Source organism: Panthera pardus, unplaced genomic scaffold (genome assembly GCF_024362965.1).
Source record: "Panthera pardus isolate Hobbes unplaced genomic scaffold, ASM2436296v1 HiC_scaffold_8, whole genome shotgun sequence".
Lineage (NCBI taxonomy): Eukaryota > Metazoa > Chordata > Mammalia > Carnivora > Felidae > Panthera > Panthera pardus.
This window is the reverse complement of record NW_026527013.1, coordinates 8,991,557-9,014,486: the sequence shown is the minus strand read 5'-3', so window position 1 is coordinate 9,014,486 and position 22,930 is coordinate 8,991,557. Positions and strand designations below refer to the sequence as shown.

Below are 22,930 nucleotides of genomic sequence, written 5' to 3'. Positions count from 1 at the left end.
GTGCACCTTTTTGACGAAAGTACTGTGTCAGACTCCCATTTTGCAACAGGCGAAGACCGAAATGTAGCTAGATTCATTATTGTGTCTGGAGAGGTGACTTTAAATACATTTTTTTTTAAAATTTGTTCACTTATTTTTGAGAGAGAAGGAGCGAGCACGAGCAGCAGAGGAGCAGAGAGAGGGAGACGGAGAATCCAAAGCAGGTTCCACGCTGTGGGCGCAAAGTCCTAGGTGGGCTTGGAACCCACCAATCGTGAGATCACCACCGGAGCTGAAGTCGCGCGCTTAACCAACTGAGCCGCCCTGGCGCCCTTGGAGACATGATTTTTTTAAGTGTCTGTGTTTGCAAAGAAGTGTCAGAGTTCTGGGAGCGGACAGGCAGTACTGCGCTTTCACCCACACGTTCCTGGATAGGGCGCCTCCTGGCCGGAGTTAAGCGCCGACACCTAACCTCCGGCGCCCGCTGTCACTCAGGCGTGAGGGGGCGAGGCCTTGAGAACTGTCCAATCAGGGGCGGCGGCGGCGCGGTGGGTGGGGCGCCGCTCCGCAACCACCCCGGACGTCCCTGCGCTTTTCAGCCTCCCTGGGGATCGCGGGTCGCCTGTATTTAAAGGTGCCACGTTGCTCAAGCCGCCGTTATTTCGCGCTGTGAGCTACACCGGGGGCAGTGCTCTAAGGACGGCCGCCGGGGGACCCAGGAAACCTAGAAATGGTGAGCGTGCCTCCTGGGGTCCAGAGCCGGGCGCCGAGGGGCCGGTTGGAACCGGCCGGAACCGGCTGTGGCGGGACCCCCGCGGTCATCTCCCGAGTCTGCGGACCCGAGTTGGCCGGCGGCGCCTGGGTCCCCTTCGGCTTGGGTGCTGGGCCGGGAGCGGGGACCCTGGCGTCCGGGCTGCCCCGTCCTGTGCACGGCGACTTCGGCCCCGGAGACCCTGGGCAGCTTTGCACCCGCAGCCGCGTCTCCTCCGATTGTGTGGTGGCCACGGGGAGGGTCGTCAGGGGGACAATCGTGACTCCTTCGCGTTTGTGCGTGGGAGGAGCTGTGATCTGTGGGGTCCCCAGTCCCTCCTTTTGCCCAGGGCGGGCTCATTTTCTCCTGAGCGTTCCAGATGTTTGGGAAGCACGGTCTGAAGTCTGTGACTCTGTCCCCGCTACACGCCCCCAGCCTAGCTCTCCCTGGGGCAGGCAGTGAACACCTACATTTCTAGTTCCTTCCCGCCTTCCCTAACGCCAGCTTCCCTTTGCCAGTTCACAGCATCATTATCAATCATTGGTTCTATGGGTGCATTTCAAACACCCAGCATTTTAGCTCATTATTTAGCCACAGTCCGTGCATAGCTGTTTTTTAAAAGGCTAGTCTTCTGTGTGGATATTTGACTTGAGAGAAACGCCGAGAATAATCACCTGGAACTACTTTGTATGAAATCCTTGTGCCTCTCCCCCCAGGATCTTTCCTGGGCACAGACATCCTATGGGAAGTCCTTTGGGTGGCGGTTCCTCTTTGAAACTTTCCCGAGCGTTCTGTGCTGTGAGCACAGTTCCAGGTCAGCGCTGCCCCTCTCTGAGTAAGTTGCTTTTAGAAGATTTTTTTTCACTTTATTTTAGTCTTAGTTTTTCAGTGTCTGAAAATTCATGTAATCAGCAGAGCTTGAAACTCCGTGTGAAGTATTTCCAAAGAGGCGCGAAAGAGGTAATTTCAGAAAAAATAGTCCAGTACTACAGTTGCACGGCTTAAAAATTGTTGTTTCCCTTTTTTTCCTCCCAGCGCAGCTAGCTAGTAAGAGTCTGAGGTTTGTTCTTTTATTTGGGGTGAGTTCACATGGGTTTCCAGGGCTTGGGTATGCAGACCAGAAGTGTGATTCTTTTCCTTTTTTAAATGTTTATTTGTTTTTTAGAGAGAGAGAGAGAGAGAATGAGCGTGAGTGGGGGAGGGGCAGAGAGAGAGGGAGCCACAAGAATCCAAAGCAGGCTCCAGGCTCTGAGTTGTCGGTCCAGAGTCCGACACGGGGCTGGAACCCCCCAAATGCAGGATCATGACCTGAGCCGAAGCTGAATGCTTAACGGTCTGCGCCACCCAGGCGCCCCTGATTCTTAATCAGGTATGATTAAGAGTTTATAAAAACAATTACTTGCCGTGGAAATAATAATTAACACTTTTCCCCCCCTCCGGGAATGCAATAATTACTTGTGGGGGTTCTTGCTGACCTAGCAGAGTGCCTTCCAATTTTCTTCTCTCTTTTCCGCATAAACACTGGGTTTGAGTGATTTTTGCTGGCCTCTTCGAGCCGTGCTTTTGTGTGATTTAAGATGTCGGTGGGGGCGCCTGGGTGGCGCGTCGGACTTCAGCCAGGTCACGATCTCGCGGTCTGTGAGTTCGAGCCCCGCGTCAGGCTCTGGGCTGATGGCTCGGAGCCTGGAGCCTGTTTCCGATTCTGTGTCTCCCTCTCTCTCTGCCCCTCCCCTGTTCATGCTCTGTCTCTCTCTGTCCCAAAAATAAATAAAAAACGTTGAAAAAAAAAAAAAAAAAAAAAGATGTCGGTGGTGTCAGGGGCGCCTAGGTGGCTCAGTCTGTTGAGCATGCGACTTCGGCTCAGGTCATGATCTCACAGTCCGGGAGTTCGAGCCCTGAGTCGGGCTCTGTGGGGACAGTTCAGAGCCTGGCGCCTGCTTCGGATTCTGTGTCTCCCTCTCTCTCTCTTCCTCTCCCCCACTCACGCTCTGTCTCTCTGTCTCTCAAAAGTTAATAAACATTTAAAAAAATAAATAAAATGTCAGTGGTGTCCAACCCAACTCCAAGGGGAAGCAGAAGCCTGAGGTCAGGGTCTCTAAGCTAAGACCCCCTTGTTAGATCCTTTCTTTCTTTCTTTCTTTCTTTCTTTCTTTCTTTCTTTCTTTCTTTCTTTCTTTCTTTCTTCTCTTTTTTTTTTTGTGTGAGTAAACTGTAACCAACGTGGGGCTCGAACTTATGACCCCAAGATCAAAGGTCACAGACTATCAACTGAGCCAGACTGAGCCAGCCACGAGCACCTTAAGCTAAGACCCCCTTAAACCTGCAAAAGCAAGTACTTGAAGGCCCCCAGTTGTCCTTGGGGTCCCTCTCTCTGCAGGTGTCCTGTTTGCTCACTGCCATTGTAGAAGGAGCCCTTTATTCTTTTTTTTTTTTTTAACGTTTATTTATTTTTGAGACAGAGAGAGACAGAGCACGAATGGGGGGAGGGTCAGAGAGAGAGGGAGACACAGAATCGGAAGCAGGCTCCAGGCAGGCTCCAAGCTGTCAGCACAGAGCCCGACGAGGGGCTCGAACTCTTGAACCACAAGATCATGACCTGAGCTGAAGTCGGACACTTAACCGACTTAGCCACCCAGGCGCCCCAGGAGCCCTTTATTCTGAGAGAAGCTGCAGGCTGGTGGAAATCTGGGATGGGACTCGGGGTGGGTGGGGTGACGAGGCAGTCGAGGCCTTTCTGGAGTTGTAGCTCTCATTGCCTTGGGCCTGTTTGTAGGCCTGGTCTTGCACGCCCGGCGGAGGTGCGCTCAGTATAAATCACATCCGTCGAGAAGTCTGTGAAAGTCCAGTTCTGTGTCCTGGAACCGTGTCAGTGAATGGGGGGGTCATCTGGGTCAGAACCTTAAACGGAACCCTGCTGAGTGTCCTCACTTGGGAGCCTGGAACCCTGAGGCAGGGAGAGGTTCCCTTTGCCCCGGGGAGGGGAGGGGAGGGGAGGGGAGGGGAGGGGAGGGGAGGGTGTGCAGGGCTCCCTGAGCGCATTCCTGTGGCTGCTCGGGTGTCCCTCCCTTCCCTCCGCGGGGACTGACCCACTCCAGGGCTTCTGTCTCCACCGGGACCGTCTAGACCGGGAACCTTCTGAAGGTGGCTCTCCTCGTGTCCTGTGGGACGCGGGCTGCTCGTCCCTGCTGAGTCCAGTTTCTTTCCTGGATTCCTTTATTGATGGAACAGCGCAGCCCTTGGGCCCCGGTTCCCTTCAGCACTTGGGCTCCTAAACTGTAAGCTGGTGGAGAGAGACGGTGTGAGGCAAGGTGGAAAATGCGGGAAACCCAAGTAGGATTTGTGTTCCGTTTTACTCAAGACAACCTCACGGTGTGAGATGAACGTGTTTAAGTTTCTCGGGTTGTTTTTCGTGTTTGGATTAGCTTTTGTACGTGCGGGTCGCTAGGCCACAGTGTAAAAAGAGATGAGATGCCATGATGCCGGCAGGGTCCCCCCACGTTCCCCAGACCCTGAGGCTTCCTGGGGAGCTGCTGAGGTGCACCCGAGCGAAAATCAGTGGCAGTTCCTAGAGTTGAGGGACGACATCACTTCGTTTGTGATCGACATCACTTCCATTCGTGGTGGAACTCACGTTGCTTTTCATACCTTCCCAGAATTGAAAAAAAATTTTTTTTAGTGTTTATTTTTGAGAGAGAGAGTGAGACACACACACACAGACTCTAAAGCAGGCTCCAGGCTCTGAGCTGTCAGCACAGAGTCCAAGGCGGGGCTTGAACTCCCAAACCGGGGGAGATCATGACCTGGGCCGAAGTCCCACGCTCAGTGGACTGAGCCACCCAGGTGCCCCTCTTCTCAGAATTTGTAAAGCCGGGCTGCGGAACAAGGCATGGAGTGGAAGTTTCTCGTCTGAGTCTCAGGCTGCGGGCCTCCAGGAGCAGCATAATGGGTTATTGAAATAAGTTCGGATTAATTAAAGATGTTCTGTTTTCTAGCATCAGGACTTGAACTCATGAACCATGACATAATGACCCGAGCGGAAACCAAGATGCTTAGCTGACTGAGCTACGCAGGTGCCCCTAGACTTTTTATTTTTATTTATTTATTTATTTATTTAATTTTTTTTTAACGTTTTATTTATTTTTGAGACAGAGAGAGACAGAGCATGCGTGGGGGAGGGGCAGAGAGAGAGGGAGACACAGAATTGGAAGCAGGCTCCAGGCTCTGAGCCATCAGCCCAGAGCCCGACGCGGGGCTCGAACTCACGGACCGCGAGATCGTGACCTGAGCTGAAGTCGGCCGTTTAACCGACTGAGCCACCCAGGCGCCCCAAGACTTGTCTTTTTAAAATTTTTTTTTTTTTCAACGTTTTTTTTTAATTTATTTTTGGGACAGAGAGAGACAGAGCATGAACGGGGGAGGGGCAGAGAGAGAGGGAGACACAGAATCGGAAACAGGCTCCAGGCTCCGAGCCGTCAGCCCAGAGCCCGACGCGGGGCTCGAACTCACGGACCGCGAGATCGTGACCTGGCCGAAGTCGGACGCTTAACCGACTGCGCCACCCAGGCGCCCCAAGACTTGTCTTTTTAAAGAGCATTTACATTGTACAGAAAACTTGATCGCAAAGTGCAGAGATTTCCCACATAACCCCTCTGTCTGGACACTGTCATATATTTATATATCATGATATATAAATATATACATATAGTTTTTAGCAGAGGTAGGTTTTTTTTTTTTTTAAGGTTTGTTTCTTTTTTTTAGGAATCTCTACACCCAACGAGGGGCTCGAACTCACGACCCTGAGATCAAGAGTTGCACACTTCTCCAGCCGAGCCAGCCGGGCGCCCCTGTCCTATATTTTTTTTTTATCTCCTATTACTCTGGTGCATTTGTTATTTTGATGAGCCAACTTCGGAGTAGTTTACAGTAGGGTTGACTCTTACACAATGTCAGGTCTTCAGCTAATATGAAAACACATGTCTTCATCATTTCTGTGTCGTACAGAATATTGTCATTGTCCTGAACATCTCGCGTGCTCGTGCTCCCCTTGTTCATTCCCTAGCAACCGAGGATCGTCTACTGTCTTTTATGTTTATCTTTTCCAGAATGTCATATGCTTGGAGCCAGAGAGTGTTGTCGTAATGGCTTCTTTCACTTAGGAATAGGATTTTAAGTTTTCTCCATGTGGTTTTGGGCTTTGGAATCTCGTTTCTTTTTTTGTAACTGAAGACTCTGTCATCCTGTGGATTTACCAGTGATTGCTTCTCCATTTGCCTGTATTTGGTGTGTTTGTTCAAGTAAACTAGTTGGGCTGGAACTCACAAGTTGATCTCAAGATCGAGTTAAGTGCTTTACCCACTGAGCCAGCCAGGCTCCCCATTCGCCTATGTTTTGTGCTGGGTCTTAGTACCAGTTATGGTTGGACTGGCCCTTGTGGATGCTGTTATTATGACTGTAAGTCTCCCTTTCAGCAGTAACCACCAGGAAACTTGGGGGGGGGGAATTTATAACCAAAAGAGCTGGAAATTATACAGCGCACTGGGGGTCACACGTCCTCGTGTGTCACACACGTCCTCGGTAGAGAGAGACAACACCCAGGCTTGGGTTCTTATTTTATTGAGGTAAGGGTGGGGGTCTGTGATTTTACTGGCTCACGCTCATTATGGGTGAATTTAAAACTTAAGAGCAGAAATTTAAATCACAAGAGACACAGCAAATGGTCTGAGTGGTCAGTTAGAATCAACCAAGATCTCCAAAACAAAGGAGGTGGTTTGGCTCTTTATCTAGTCACGTGGCCGGCAATGTGTTTATTCTAGATACTGTCTTTGAAGCGTATGCCTCTTTGAAGTGAATGCCTCAGCAAGCAAAGCTTAAGTCAGGCCCCATGCATCGCAAAAAAGAAAAAAAAAACCCGAAAACTGTCAGGGTTTACACTACAATCCACCCTTGTGATGTGGAGGAATCAGAGTCGATGGTGAGGACATTAACTGCCTGGTTAGTTAATCTGCTGAACGTCCAGGAGTAGGGTTTGTCCAAACCCAGAAAGTAGGTCGGATTATGGTAGCAAATCCTGTGATAGTTGAACGGGCAGTAGTCTGAAGTCCAGTCCATAACCATTGTCCCCAGTTTGAAGAGTCCCACAATAAAACTAAATCCGTGAGGGGCGCCTGGGTGGCTCAGTGGGTTGTAAACATCCTACTTGGGCTCAGGTCCTGATCTCATGGTGCCCCTAGAATCTAATATTTATAAAGGTGTATTAATGACTTAATTTTTCTCTGTATAGCCACCCCCATTTCTATCTAAGATAACCATAGTAAAACGAATTGGTTTGCAAATTGAGTCTAGTTTTAATAAATTTGGCCTGGTAATTTACATAAGTGCAGTAAGAATAGTGATTGACCGCATAGTCTGCTTTGTTGGAACTTTGCATAAGGAATCTCAGGTTGGACTTTTTTTTTTTTTTGAATGTTTTTATTTATTTTTGAGACAGAGAGAGACAGAGCATGAGCTCAGAGGGGCAGAGAGAGGGGAAGACACAGAATCTGAAGCAGGCTCCAGGCTCTGAGCTATCGGCACAGAGCCCGACACAGGGCTTGAACTCACAGACTTGTGAGATCATGACCTGAGCTGACGCCTAACCGACTGAGCCACTCAGGCGCCCCAGGTTGGACTTTTAAAAATTTCTTGTGGCTAGGAAGCCAAGCCAAGGACTTAACCATCAGACTTTGCCTGCAACACCTATTGGCTTGGGTTTAATTCCTCTGTTCTCGAGGTCCTCAAAATATCCTGAGGTTCCTGCACCTACAGAAAGTCACCTTCCCTAGTCACCTGGTAAGGCTGCTGGGAGCCCTATTAACTAGGTATCAGGCTTGATTTTTCCACGGGGCTTTATTGGCTCTGTAAAGTCAGCCTTAGTTCCTTAAAAAGCTGTCTGTTCATACTTGAATCTACGTGTGTCTCAGTTGAACGTAACATTTCAAAGCCTTGGTAATACAACTAATGTTTTCAATTGTGTCCTTTTGCAAGGAGACTAGATTCTTACTGATTTTATGTAACTGTATTATTATGCGACTGCGAATACTCATTAAAAGTTTCTGAATTCTGGAGAGATCAGGTAGGGAGGAAAAGTGATAGTTTCACCTTTGTTCACAAAGGTATACTTTATCCTAAATTGGTGTAAGTCATAGCTTAAGAGAAAGGGTTTTCTTAGATCTAGGAAGCAAAAGATTAAAGAGTCCGAAAATTTTAAGCAAAAAGTCATAAAAATTATCCTTATCAGTTCACTCAGTCCTATGTAATTAATCCTTGCTCTTGATCTTTGGTTAGCAGTTTTATGGATGCGGTTTTTCCTGAGAGCACTGTAAATTCTTACCCAGTTCAGTGGAATGATCTGAAAGTTATCAGAAACCTGAATTCGAGAGGGCTTGTCATAGCCCTCTCCACGAATATCTCTGAGAATATCTCCACGAATATCTCTGAATATCACTCGCAAGAGCATCAGAGTAAAACACCTGTCTATTGAGTGACAAAGGACTTAAAAATGGCCATGGTTAAAGATCCGATGACAGTTCATCGTGATGCCGTTGCCAGGACAATTTGTTTATTTCTGTGGCACGTAACATTCCAAGATAATAACTAGAATTACAAGGGATAACGTTATACCAGGACATAGGGGAGTCTCGGGAATTTCGTGCAATTTCTAGAACGCTTCTTTTAATAGCATCCACCCATAACTTATGACCTGAGAGTTTATCATCACTGATTCGACGGTGCCTCCCACGTAATTTAACACACCCCATGAAAAGCCTAATTCGTGTAGCCTCTCTTTGTTCCTTCTGTCGGCCAGCTGTTGCGGGGAGTTTTAGTTACCTGCTGGGGTGTTTACATTTCAAAGGCTGGTAAGATTTACATCTTCAGGGGACTGAGAAAGAAAACACAAGCTTTTTCCAAGGAGTTTCTTGCCTTTTTGGATGGTTTTGACCGTTCCAATCAAGATGTGGTAGTGCCATGCTGTGATTAGGGGGAGCGCCCTGCAAGGACTCCTTCTCTGGGCGTGGGTCAAATGGGGGCCTCTTCAGGGTAGGAAAAGAAGGGTTGGGGTCGAGGAATTAGAAAACCCATTGGACCTTCCCAGTTTCGCCTAGCAGGAGATGGGCTCTTCTTAATGTTTTCCATTCCCTGGGAGCCTTAGCTGTGATCACTGTGATGTCACGATGGGCATAGAGCCAGGCAGCAAATCTCCAAGTCTGGAAGGAGGTCCTAGTATAAGTTGGTAGCTCTGGGAGCCTTTGCCTTCCCAGTTCCCTCTTCCTCCTCGTTAGAGGCCCTGGTAATCCTCTCAGGGGATTCCACTGGTGGCAGGGGCTGTATTTCTTGGTTCTGCCCTGTTCAGGGGGAAGTTGAGGGAGCTTAGGGTCTGTGGTATCTCGGCGGAAACAAGCACAGAGGCCTGGATGGATCTTTAAGAAACTTAATGGATTGTAGGGTCTTGAGAGATACCAGCCGGTTGATGTATTTGGCAGCTGTGAGTGACAATTCAGAGCCTGTTTCAAACCACCAAAAACCCGCAATTAGCCAATTGATTCCCCTCTCTCCTTCCTGCATAAAATCTTCAAGGAAGGTTTGATTTTTTAGTTAAGGTATAGTGTGTGTGTGTGTGTGTGTGTGTGTGTGTGTAATTAAAAAAACTTTGATTTATTTTTGAGAGAGACACGTGCACACACACACACACACACACACACACACAATCTGAGTGGGGGAGGGGCAAGGAGAGTGCGAGACACAGAATCGGAAGCAGGCTCCAGGCTCTGAGCTGTCAGCACAGAGCCCGACGCGGGGCTTGAAGTCATGAACCGTGAGATCATGGCCTGAGCTGAAGTCAGACGCTTAACCGACTGAACCACCCAGGTGTCCCTGTTACCAGACACTTTTGGATGATGGCACCGTGAGCCCTCATAGTTAGCAATTTTCCTTTCCAGGGAGTCCCAAGAGACTTCTGGCTTGAGGTCTGCCTCCTGTGTGATATGCACAGGGTCTTTGAGAAAACCCCTTAGGCGAACCCTCTAGAGCCGGAGACCAGAGTCTCTCGGCAGGCTGGTATGATAGCATTGAGGAACACCCAGGACCATTGAGGAACACCCAGGACGTGCCTTGGGCTTTTGCATTTATCAAGGAGCAGGTGTTTGTCCTCTGGGATCTTGGGTGCTTACACCGGATGTCAGTGACATTTATTTATTGAAAAACAATTTTAACATTTATTTTTTGAGAGAGAGACAGAGCATGAGCAGGGGAGGGGCAGAGAGAGAGAGAGGGAGACAGAATCCAAAGCCGGCTCCAGGCTCTGAGCGGTCAGCACAGAGCCCGACGTGGGGCTCGAACTCTCGCACCGTGAGATCATGACCTGAGCCGAAGTCGGATGCTTAATTGACCGAGCCACCCAGGCACCCCAGATGTTGATGACATTTATATCTGTCCTTTCATTTTTTTTTTTTTTTTTTTTTTTTTTAAGCACCATCATGCCCGGAATGGGACCCATATCCCATCGAGTCAGGTGTGAAGAGTGACACAGAGACCATTGGGCTTTGTTACATTTTTTTTTTTTCCTCTGGTGGTGCCATTGGTGTCTGGTTGCAAGGCTGCTTCACTCTTCTGGGTTCGGGCTTATAGTCCGGACATGAGTCACTGACTCTGGTCACAGGCGGAGTTCTCCCAGACTGCTCAAATGTGGGACTGTTTTCCTCCTGCCTTTAGCCTAGAGCCTGTCCTTGGGATATGACAGTAGCCTCGTGATTGCAATTTCACCCTCCTTAGCTCTCCTTGCCTTGAGGTATGGAGGACCCTTATGCATGCTAATAGTCAATTAAGGCCTTTAGAATTAATTAGCAGTCGAATTGTCTCATTAGAACCCCAGGACCGACTCCTGCTGCTCTGGGGAGATCATTTGATTACTCTGACGACTGTGACCTTTTGGGGTGGACACCGCGGGTAGCCCACATCGCAAGCATGTCGCAGTGTGACAGACCCCCCCCCCCACAGTGACAGATCCCCCAACAAACAGTACTCCTTTCCAGATGGTGGGAGCTACCTGAGTTAGGTGGTTTGGTAAGCAAGTTGCAGGTAAAGGGCATTTCTCCCAGTCCCCGCAAGGCCGGTCATGCGGTCCTCCTGCTACGCTGGTCGTTTTGTGCCGACCTCAGCCTTCCGGTACCAGTGTTGTGGTTGGACTGGCCCTTTTGGTTCTTAGAATTAAGAGACACTGTTCAGCAGTGATCATCTGGAAACTTTGGGGGAAAAAAAAAAGGTTTATTAGAGGACCTGGAAATTACGCAGCACAGCTGGGCTCACACAGGAGGTTCCGTTAGCTGGGGAGGCGGCGGGGGGCAGGCAGGGGGCTTGGGAATTTAAATTAAAATTTTTTTTTATTAAGCTTATTTATTTTGAGAGAAACAGAGCTTGAGCGGGAGAGGGGCAGAGAGGGAGACAGAATTCCAAGCAGGCTCCGCACTGTCAGCACAGAGCCCGACGCGGGGCTCGAACCCACGGACCGTGAGATCATGACCTGAGCCACAGTCGGCCACCCAAGCGACTGAGCCAGCCGGGCACCCCTCTTTGGTGAATTTAAAACACAAGAGCGGGCATTTCAAGTGGAGGAGGAGAAAAAACCAGCGGCCCAGATAGTTATTGAAATCAGTCAAGATGTTTAACAAAAAAGATGGCTCAGTGAGGGGCTGGGGCCTTATTCTTCCTGCAGGCTGGCTGTGTGTTTATTTGAAACGGCCATCTTTGAAGTGAATGCCTTAGCAATCAAAGCTTAATTCAGGCCCTCGCATTACAACAAACCAACCAACCCAAAAACAATTGTCAGGGTTTACACCTAGAGGCTGGTGATAACTCTTTTATTTGCAATTTTCCAAAGACCCAGCATTTTTTTTTTTTTTTCAACGTTTATTTATTTTTGGGACAGAGAGAGACAGAGCATGAACGGGGGAGGGACAGAGAGAGAGGGAGACACAGAATCGGAAACAGGCTCCAGGCTCTGAGCCATCAGCCCAGAGCCTGACGCGGGGCTCGAACTCACGGACCGTGAGATCGTGACCTGGCTGAAGTCGGACGCTTAACCGACTGCGCCACCCAGGCGCCCCAAGACCCAGCATTTTCAAATTGCTTTTGTATGCTTCCTTATACCGTTCCTCGACCTGCGTGTTCAGATCTATTTCCCATTTTTAATTGGGTTGTTCGTCTTCTACGAGTTTTAAGAGTTCTTTGGATATTTGAGATACCAGTCCTTTATCAGGTAAGTGATTTATAAAGATTTTCTGCCAGTCTGTGGCTTGTGTTTTCGTCTCCTTAATTAACACTGTCTTTCTCTGGGCAGGAGTTCTTCATCTGGATGAAAACATATTTATTTTTTCTTTCTTGGATCTCGCTTTCGTCATTGTGTCCCCGAAGCAATCACCAAACCCAGGGCCGCCTAGATTTTCTCCTGTGTTCTCTTTTAGGAGTTTTGTAGTTTAACATTTTACACTAAATCTGTGATCCTTCACCCCCACCCCCACCCACCTTCCTGCCAGCCCCCGACTCACACGTATTAGACTCCTTGGTCCCTGTTTCCAGACTGGTCGGGTGGGTGGTCGACATCACCACTGACCCTGTGTGCTCACTTTGCTGCGCTTTGGTCACAGCGTCGTGGTGCTTGGACCCCCCGCCCCCTCACCAAGTCCCTGGGATAGTCCAAGCCCATGCCCCCTGTCACGCTCCGTAGCCGGGGGCAGGGCTACGATCCATTGTTTAATTTTTGTGAGAGGTGTAAAATCTGTGCACGGATTCTTTGTGTGTATGTTTATGGATGTCTAGTTCTTCCTGCCCTATTTACTCTAAAGGCTACATTTTCTATTGAATTGTGTTTAGTCCTTTCTCAAAGATGGGTTCTGTATTCTTGTGTGGATCTTTAGAAAGTGAAGGGTGCCTGGTTGGCTCAGTCGATTCAGTGTCTGACGCTTGATTTCAGCTCAGGTCATGATCTCACCGCTCGTGGGTTCAAGCCCTGCATCGGCCTCCTTGCTGACAGTGCGGAGCCTGCTTATGATCCTCTCTCTGCCCCTCCCGTGTGCTTGCGCGCTCTCTCTCTCTCTCTCTCTCTCTCAAAATAAGTAAATAAACTTAAAAAAAAATAGTAATGCGGGGCGCCTGGGTGGCTCAGTCGGTTAAGCGGCCGACTTCGGCTCAGGTCATGATCTCGCGGTCCGTGAGTTCAAGCCCCGCGTCAGGCTCTTTGCTGACAGCTCAGAGCTTGGAGCTTGTTTCAGATTCTGTGTCTCTCTCTCTCTGACCCTCCCCCATTCATGCTCTGTCTCTCTCTGTCTCAAAAATAAATAAACGTTAAAAAAAATAAAAAAAAAATAGTAATTGACTTTTGTAAATTAACATTTTGTCCTTCAGCTTTCCTTATTCTCTTGGTATAGTTGACCTTTTAACACAGGTTTGAACTCTGTGGGTACGCGGGTGTAAAAAAAATTTTAAGGAGATGATAGCAAAAGCCACAAGGTATTTTGTATTTAAAAAAAATTTTTTTTTTTTTAATTTTTTTTTTTTCAACGTTTTTTATTTATTTTTGGGACAGAGAGAGACAGAGCATGAACGGGGGAGGGGCAGAGAGAGAGAGAGAGACACAGAATCGGAAACAGGCTCCAGGCTCTGAGCCATCTGCCCAGAGCCTGACGCGGGGCTCGAACTCACGGACCGCGAGATCGTGACCTGGCTGAAGTCGGACGCTTAACCGACTGCGCCACCCAGGTGCCCCTAAAAAATTTTTTTAATGTTTGTTGATTTTTGAGAGAGACAGGATGTGAGCTGGGGCGGGGCAGAGAGAGAGAGAGAGAGAGGGAGAGGGAGAGGGAGACACAGAATCCAAAGGAGGCTCCTGGCTCCCAAGCTGTCAGCACAGAGCCTGATACGGGGTTCGAACTCCTGGGCCATGACATCGTGACCTGAGCCGAAGTCAGACGCTTAACGGACTGAGCCACGCAGGCGCCCCGACAAGGCATTTATTTACAGCTACCCCGCCCCCACCCCCCGGCCCGGCCTTCCCTGGACTGAATCAAAAGTGACGGGCCCAGAGGTAGTGCTTGCTGCCTCCTGAGTACCCGTGGAGGTGCTGGCACAGGGCAGGGCTGCAGGTCGCCCGTGTACTGATGGGGTGGTCGGGTGGCGTATCTCGCGCTGGTCTTCAGGAGGCTGGGCTGAAATGGGGAGACTCATCGGCGATGCACAAGGAGGCCACACCCACTGAGTCCTATGCAAGCAGGTTGGCCTCTGGCGCTGCATTTGGGACAGCTACGGTCGTCGGGTCCCTCCCAGGCCAGCGGGGACGGCACCCCAGTCCTCCTGGAGGTGGGAGCGCTTAGGTGTGGCCACAGCTGCTGAGGGGCGTGGGCCTGGGGTGCAGCTCCCAGCGGGCGAGGCAGCTCCACCAGCCTCCAGGCTGCTGTCGCCACCCTGAGGCCTGGCCCAGCTGAAGCTACCAGGGGATGGACCGTGGCCATCCTGGGGCCAGGCCCGCAGCCATTACCCACCGCGCCCGGGGCCTGATCCAGCCTGGCTGGGCCTACCTATGGGTAGATTTTTTTCAATCAACGTTTCCTTATAATTTCATTAATGTTTTCTTTAGCTTACTTTACTGGAAGGATCTAGGGCACGTAACATACAAAATACGTGTTAATCGGCTTTTATGTTGTCCTTAAGGATCCCGGTCAACAGTAGGCTGTCCATAGTTATGGGCGGCCAAAAGATGTACCCAGATATTTGACTGCCCAAGGGTTTGGTGCCCCTAACTCCCAAGTTGTTCAAGGGTCAGCTGGAGTTGGAAGGGATTTTCTTGTCATCTGGGACTATGCGATTTGCTCCACAGACAGTCTTTTGTCTTTTGCTGCAAAGACCATTTTATTTCTAGCTTCCCAACCTGCATACTGGTTTTTTTTTGTTTTTTCCTTTTTGGGTCTTACTGCATTAGTTAAGAATTCTAGTACAAGGTTGACCAGGACTGGGGAGAGGGGACATCCTGGCCTTCTTCCTAATGTTACCAGAAAGCATTTAGTTCTTTCAGGGTAGTGCACGTATATTAAATAAAAGCCCAGTTGATGTGTAGAGAGGTAGGTGTGGGCACAGGGGAAGGAAGCATGATTGGTCTCCATCTTTAGGGAGCTTATTTTTCTACATACTTGGGTTTGACCTGTGCTACAGTGGGAAAGGTATGTCTCTTAGTTCCTAGCAAAAACCACTTGAAGCCCTTGGAATTACCTAACTGATAAGGGGGTGATCGTGTCTTTTTTTTTTTTTTTAATTAAAAAAAATTTTTTTTTAACATTTATTTATTTTTGAGACAGAGAGAGACAGAGCATGAACGGGGGAGGGTCAGAGAGAGAGGGAGACACAGAATCGGAAACAGGCTCCAGGCTCTGAGCGGTCAGCCCAGAGCCCGATGCGGGGCTTGAACTCACGGACCTCGAGATCATGACCCGAGCTGAAGTCGGACGCTTAACCGGCTGAGCCACCCAGGCGCCCCGATCGTGTCTTTTAAAAACATTTTTTTTTAGTGTTTACTTTTGAAAGAGAAGAGTGCGAGCGGGGGAGGAGCAGAAAGAGAGAGGGAGACTGAGGATCTGCAGTGGGCTCCGTGCTGACAGCAGAGAGCCCCCTGCGGGCCTCGAACTCATGAACTGTGATATCATGACCGGAGCTGAAGTCAGATGCTCAACAGACTGAGCCACTCAGGCGCTGCCCCTTTATATATATATATATATATATATATATATATATATATATATATATACACGTGTATATATATATATACACACACACACACACATATATATTATATTAATATATAATACATATTATATATATATTATATATATATTATATATATATTACATATATATATATAACGTGTGTGTGTGTGTGTATATATATATATATCTCACAGTAAATATAAATATATACTGCTACTACATAGCAGGGTGAGGGTTGAACACACCATGAACACCAAGCCTTGATTAAGGGCTTGGGACTTTGAGCCCCAGCTCCCAGCATCTGGAGAGAGAAGACAGGCTATGGAGAGTGAGTTAATCACCAGTGGCCAGAGATTTCATAAATTGTGTCCATTGAATGAAATCTCCACGAAAACCCTTGCAGACCCAATTCGGGGGTTGTCCAGGTGGGTGAACACCTACATCCAGGTGCAGGAAGGTTGGCGTGTCCAGAGAGGAGGGGACAGCTCTGCAAGATCCCCTCCCCCCCCCCACTCCCCTTAGGCGTATGACTAAGACCTGACTTGGCATCACTACCTCTTGTCTGTGTCATGTAAGTTACCGTACATGATGGCACATGGAGGGGATCCAAATGTGTGGGCGGCCGAGCAGAAGTGTCACAGCCAGCGTCCGAAGTAGGGGCAGTGTGTGGGACTGAACTCTTCGCCTATGGAGTCTGATGTGGACTCTGGGTGTTAGTGTTGTAAGTGAATTGAACTGTTAGACACCCGTTTGGTGACATAGAATTGGAGAAGTGGTGTTGGGACAGACATCACATATTTGGTGTCATGAGGGGGGAAAAAAAAACCTCGTCATCCTCAGAAGAAGCACTCTACCTTCTGGAGGTGATAAGGCTAGAAGGGACTTAAGTTGGCTGTTTCCCTCCTCTTGGGTCGAATAGGCCTTGGGACAGTCCCGGCCACTTATACTCTTGTGAAATAGATTGTCTTGAGGATGAGCCTTGTTGAGAAGCATAGAATATTATGGACCTTTTTCCCTTTTTTTTTTTTTTTTTAAAGTAGGCTTTACACCCACTTGGGACTTAAACTCCCACCCTGAGATCAAGACCTTAGCTGAGATCAAGAGTCAGACAGTTAACTGACTGAGCCACCCAGGTGCCCCTGGACATATCTTTAAATGACTACTTTTTATCTCTGTAATTCGAGAGAGAGGAAAACACACAATCCGAAGCAGGCTCCAGACTCCGGGCTCTGAGCTGTCAGCGCAGAGCCCGACACGGGGCTCGAACTCACAAACCAGGAGAGCATGACCTGAGCTGAAGTCAGGTGCTTAACTGACTGAGCCACACAGGCGCCACTCTAAGGCTTCCTAAGCAGTCTCCGGCTTCCTAATGTTCATTCTCTTCTGCACACTAGCTAATAGGACTTTTTATGAACGTGCTCTGCAGTTCCATGGTGGAAAGAATACTTACGACTGACCAGTTCGTTACTGGTCGTGAGGCACCTCATTACTCCCTGAGAAATGTTCCTCATTTGCTGTCACTCTACTGAATCCGTCCATTCTAGCATTAGAATTGCTGGGTGGGAAGTTTTCGCTGTTCCCTAGACATGGACATCATTGAATTACTGATCTCTTTCACGGGCCAGCATTTAGGGGAATTAATCCGTTGAGGGATTCCTGTGCTTGGATAGACTGTTGTCCTGCCTTCCCAACAGAGGAACTCGGAAATGAGAGAAGTTGGGAGGAAAGCCTGTCAAATGGCTGGTTGGGTATCCGTTGCACCAGGAATCAGAAAAAGGGGCTTTGATGAGATTTTTGGACTCTGTTTCATATCCCGTACACATACATCTTCAGTACCGGTGTGGAATTCAGCGAAGTCCCTTGCAAACTCCAGGCCTCAACATGTTCCTCAAGGTCACAAGGCCCTGGTTAGTTATGATGCTGTCAGAAAATCTCTTCTGGTCTGTGTGCCTTTGTGTCCTAAAAATTAATGGGAGGCAGCTCTGAGACTCGTTAGTATATGGATTTTGGGGATGTCTAAGTTGTCACGTCTTTTCCTGCCGTCTGAGTTGAGTCCTCCGAATGTCATCCTGGTCCGTGAAATGAGACAGAGCACGGAAGGCAAAACTGATTTCCGTGATAAATATTATACAAATGAGAATTGTACTCTTCTATGAGAGTATTGTTCATCTAGCTGGATATGACTGCAATGGCCTGCAGGACGTTAGGACATTATGGCCAGCTGGATCTTAACGATAGTTTGGATCCTCCTGGCTCCTCATGTTTGGGGATGGGAATAGGAGAAAAAGCTTCCATTTTTTTTTTCCCTGTTTTTGTTCATAAAACATCGTGCACTTATGACCCCAGGCTTCATGGAGTAGTGCCTGATGTGGTTATTTAAGGAGATGAAAGTTTTTCTCACAAAGAATTGATGGTCTTAAGATGGAAACATTTCTTCCGTTTCTGTAGCGTTTCTCCAAGGTGTTCTGTTCCCTGACAGTAGAGAGCAATGAAGGTTTGAAGTGATCACCGTAAAAACGTGGCAGTAAATTCCGTGTGTTCGTGACGCTGTTAAATTCACGAGGACGTGAGTGTGGCCCGAGAGGAGGAGTCTGAGAACCGAGTCGTAGAATAAATGTTGAGAAGTCAGGGTCGTATGTGAATTTCTTACGAATTGAGTATAGATCGCCAGTTCTGCCCGTCTCACCCATCCCCCTGTACACATGTATGGGATGTTTTAGGACTCAGTGGCCTTGGAGGATGTGGCTGTGAACTTCACCCTGGAGGAGTGGGCTCTTCTGAATCCTTCCCAGAAGAAACTCTACAGAGATGTGATGCAGGAAACCTTCAGGAACCTGGCCTCAGTAGGTAGGGATGACGATATTCTTACTTGCTTGGTCACTATTCTTATTCACTTAATCAACTAGGGAGCCAGTGTTGCTTGTTTATCGGTGCTGTTTCGAGAGGTTACGTGCGGAAAGCAAATCCGTTGGTAAATGAAGCAGCCGTGGTGACGGTTCATCAGGGATGTAGCAGCTAAAATAATTTTAGTATTTTTTTATAATTGATTTTTCCTGGTCTGCGTTGTAGGAGACAAATGGGAAGATCGTAACAGTAAAAGTCTGTATGAACATGAGACAAATCGAAGGTGAGTCCCACTCATATAAGAGCAGGGTCCCTGGGGGTGCCTGGCCAACTCAGTTAGTAGAGAGCATGGAACTCGTTTATGTTATTTTTAAAAAAAACTGTTTAATGTTTATTTTTGAGAGAGAGAGAGAGAGGGAGGTGCAGGGAGGGGCAGAGAAAAAGAGGGAGACACAGAGTCCGAAGCAAGCTGCAGGCTCATGAACCGGGAGACCTTGACCTGAGCCGAAGTCAGACGCCCAACTGACTGAGCCACCCAGGTGCCCACCCCCCTCACCTTTTTAATGTTTACTTAAAAGTAAATAAATAAATAAAAATAAAAAAAGAGTGTCCCATGAGAGCATCTTTGTCACGAAATTAAAACAAACAAGCAAATAAAACAAATCAGACCAGTTTTCAAGTCTGTTCATTTTTCGGATATTTTCATCAGGAATTTTTGCTGTCATGTGACCTAGGTGTTCGACGTGTGAAAAATAGTACACGTGGAAAAATGTCTTCAGAAACCCCGTTGATGACCATCTCTCTTGATAAGAGCTGCGATCGAGTCCTCTCGCAGAATGCCTAGCACACGTTCACTTCCAGACCACCAGCACGAAACCCACACACGGTGTTTTTGGGAAAATGGCGGAAAAAAAAAAAATCTCATTGCAATAATGCAGTGAGTACGAAATTCCTAATAAACCGTTAATAACCTGCTTCTCCCTTCTCCGGCAGGCGCGTGGTAGAGGGTCCCTGTCAAAGTAAGGAAGGTAGTCAGCGCGGAGACCCCCGCCGCCAGAATCCAAGTCCGAAGCCGATAAAGAAGATTTCTACTGGAATCAAACTCCGTAAATGCAGTTTCTGTGGACAGGTGTTCAGGCATCATTCATCCTTCAGCAGACACATGCTCTCCCACACCGGCCACAAACTGTACGAGTACCAGGAATACGAAGAGAAGCCTTATAAGTGTAAGGAGTGTGGGAAGGCCTTCAAACATCGCCAGTCCATCCGCGTACACGTCAGGACTCACACGGGCGAGAAACCTTACCAGTGCCAGCACTGTGGGAAAGCCTTCAAGCACTGCCAGTCCATTCGCAAGCACGAAAGGATCCACACGGGCGAAAAGCCCTACGCGTGCAAACAGTGCGGAGAAACATTCCGGTATCGCCACAACTTCCAGAAACACGAGCGGACGCACACCGGAGAGCAGCCGTACAGGTGTAAGCACTGTGGGAAAGCCCTCAGTTGTCTCAGCTACTGCCGGATTCACGAGCGAACTCACACCGGCGAGAAGCCGTACGAGTGTAAGCAATGTGGGAAAGCCTTCAGTTACGCCAGTTACATCCGAATACACGAGAGAACTCACACTGGAGAGAAGCCCTATGAGTGCAAGAAGTGCGGGAAAGCCTTCAGTTGCCCAAATTACTTTCGAAAACATGAGAAAACGCACACCGGCGAGAAACCCTACGAGTGTAAGCAGTGCGGTAAAGGCTTCAGCTGCCCTAGATCCTTCCGCAGTCACGAAAAGAGACACCGGGGCGAGAAGCCGTACGAATGTAAGGTATGCGGTAAAACCTACAGCTGTCCCGTATACTTTCGAAACCACGAAAGGAGACACAGCGGGGAGAAGTCCTATGAATGCAAGATCTGTGGGAAGTCCTTCAGTTGTCCCAAGTATTTCCGAAAGCACGAGAGAAGTCACACGGGCGAGGAGCCCTGTGAATGTAACGACTGTGAGAACCCCGTGAGTCCTCTCGCGATATTTCAAAGACACGTGATGAAGGCCGCCGGAGATGGACCTTACAAGTGTAAGGAGTGCGGGAAGGTCTTCGACTGCCCCAATTACTTTCGATGTCACGAAAAGATCCACAGCGGAGAAAAGCCATACGGATGTAAGGAATGTGGCAAAGCCTTCAGTTCCTCCATGTCCCTTCAAAACCACGAAAGAAGTCATAGTAGGAAAAAACCTCACGAATGTAAGGAATGTGGCAAAGCCTTCAGTTTTCCCTGTTCCCTCCAGAAACACGAAAGAAGTCACACCGGGGAGAAACCCTACGAATGTAAACAGTGTGGGAAAGCCTTCACTTACCTCAGTTCTATGCAAAAACACGAAAGGACCCACAGTGGAGAGAAGCCGTATGAATGTAAGCAGTGTGGGAAAGCCTTCATTTATCTCAGTTCTATGCAAAAGCACGAAAGGACCCATAGCGGAGAGAAGCCGTATGAATGTAAGCAGTGTGGGAAAGCCTTCATTACTCTCTCAAACGTTCAAAGGCACATGATAAAGCACACTGGAGACGGGCCTTGTAAATGTAAGGAATGTGGGAAGGCCTTCGATTGTCCTAGTTCGTTGCGAACACACGAACGGACTCACACCGGGGAGAAACCCTATCAGTGTAAACATTGTGGTAAAGCCTTTACTCGTTCCAGTTCCCTACGAAACCACGAGAGAACTCATAGCGGAGCGTAGCCGTATGAATGTAAGGAATGTGGGAAAAGCCTTCCGTTCCAGTTCTTTCTGAATACACGAGATCACTCACACGGGCGAGAAACGCTATGTGCACAAACAATACGGTCCAGTCCTACTCGCTGTTACCTTCACATACACGGAACTCCTACTAGAGAGAAACCGAATGGAAAGGAAAGTGGCGAAAGCCTTCCTTTATCACAGTCTTTCGAGGACGCATGGGTGCACGCGGGGGAGAAACCGTATGAATGTAAGGGACGGGGGAAGGCCATCCGTGCGTTTCCGTGAGAAGCCACAGAAGAACCCACACTGCAGAGGGTAGTCTTGAATGTAAACATTGTAGGAAAATTCACTTGCCCCACCTTCTTACAAAACCACAAGAGAATGTATGATGGATAGATACTTTATAAAGGAACACCTTCTGATTTTCACAAATGTTTTCAAAGTCCTTTGAAAACTGCACTGGAAGGAAATCCTATTTTTGTAAGTAATATGGGTAAGCCTGGTGCAAATTAATGAGTGTATGACACTCCCCCAAATGCACAACACGAAAGAAACGTTATTAACAGTATACATAATATTGTCTTCATCAGCGGCTTTTTTTTCTCCAGTTTTATTGGGAAAAATTAACATATTACTGCATAAGTTTAAGGCATGTAGCCTGATGGTGTGATTCACATATTTTGTGGAGAAGGTACAATGGCTCGTTTTTGTTTTGTTTAACGTTTATTTATTTTTGAGAGAGAGAGAGAGAGAGAGAGGGAGCTACAGAATCCGAAGCAGGCTCCAGGCTCCGAGCTGTCCGCACAGAGCCTGATGCGGGGCTCGAACTCACAAACCGTGAGATCATGACCTGAGCCAAAGTTGGACGCCCAACCAACTGAGCCACCCAGGGGGCCCCCCCTTTTGTTTTTTATTTTTCAATTTATTTATTTTGCATGAGAGTGGGTGAGGGGAAGGGAGAGAGAGAAGATCTCAAGCAAGCTCTGCACTGACAGTGGGCTCGAACTCACAAACCATGAGACCGTGACCTGAGCCGAAGTCAGATGCTTAACCGACTGAGCCACCCAGGCGCCCCTACAGTGGCTCATTCTTAAAGTAATTCTCTGTAGTTTGGATTTCTACTTTAGTTTTGCAAGTAAACATTGAGGTGGGAAAATATTGCAGGTACTCACGAAGCAGCAGATTCTGAGTTTAACAGGTAAAACTTTCCACTTGGTAAAAGGCTAGTGTTTCTATTTGGACGACTTTTATCCGTGGACGAACTGAAGTCTGTTTCCAACACGCAAGTAGGTTTAATTTTTACATAATTTTTTCATTTTTCTGTAAGGATAGGGCTATTGAGTAATGACGTGTCATCCTTAAAAACAAACTGCCAATGCTTCAGCAAAAATGAGTTTTGCAGCAATAGAGAAGTGCAGTTCTGGACAAGGAAGCCATGCACGGCCATGGCCATGGCCATCGGCAACCGGAGGACAAAGGAGAGGAGTGCTCCTCCTACAGAAGAAAGCGGGGGACTTGGGAGGGGCTGTTACGAACACAAGTTTGATCAGAGCACACCGGGGCTTCAAAATACAGCGGCTTTTCATTGGCCGAGTCGTGACTGTGTCATTGGCTGGCCTGTTGTGGGGTGAGGGGGAACCCTTTCTTCTCCTGCAGAGATAATAAGTAGTCGCCAAAGTGGTAGTTCAGGGTACGTCCCGTCCTGTTGAGTGGGCACCTGAGGAGCCATAGGGCTGGGAACTTCTGCTGAGCTCCTGACTCCATTTTCAACAGGTTTCCTTTTGTCAACGTTTACATTTCTTCCTTCGGTCGAGATCTTTCTTTGAACGCGTTGCTGCTGAAGAG

The 22,930-nt window shown here is 48.3% G+C and overlaps 1 protein-coding gene and 1 long non-coding RNA gene across 2 annotated transcripts; both read left to right on the top strand.

Annotated features, from left to right (window-relative positions):
• Positions 1-548: 548 nt before the first annotated feature.
• LOC109254051 (zinc finger protein 709-like) lies at positions 549-22,768 on the top strand. The gene is made up of 4 exons (XM_019427613.2): positions 549-712; positions 18,234-18,360; positions 18,583-18,640; positions 19,351-22,768. The coding sequence occupies exons 1-4, from the start codon at positions 710-712 to the stop codon at positions 21,083-21,085; spliced, it is 1,923 nt and encodes a 640-aa protein (XP_019283158.2). The 5' UTR covers positions 549-709; the 3' UTR covers positions 21,086-22,768.
• LOC128775514 (uncharacterized) lies at positions 4,728-5,327 on the top strand. Its single transcript, XR_008420220.1, has 2 exons — positions 4,728-4,800; positions 5,294-5,327. It is a non-coding gene; the product is annotated as an uncharacterized LOC128775514 (long non-coding RNA).
• Positions 22,769-22,930: the final 162 nt, after the last annotated feature.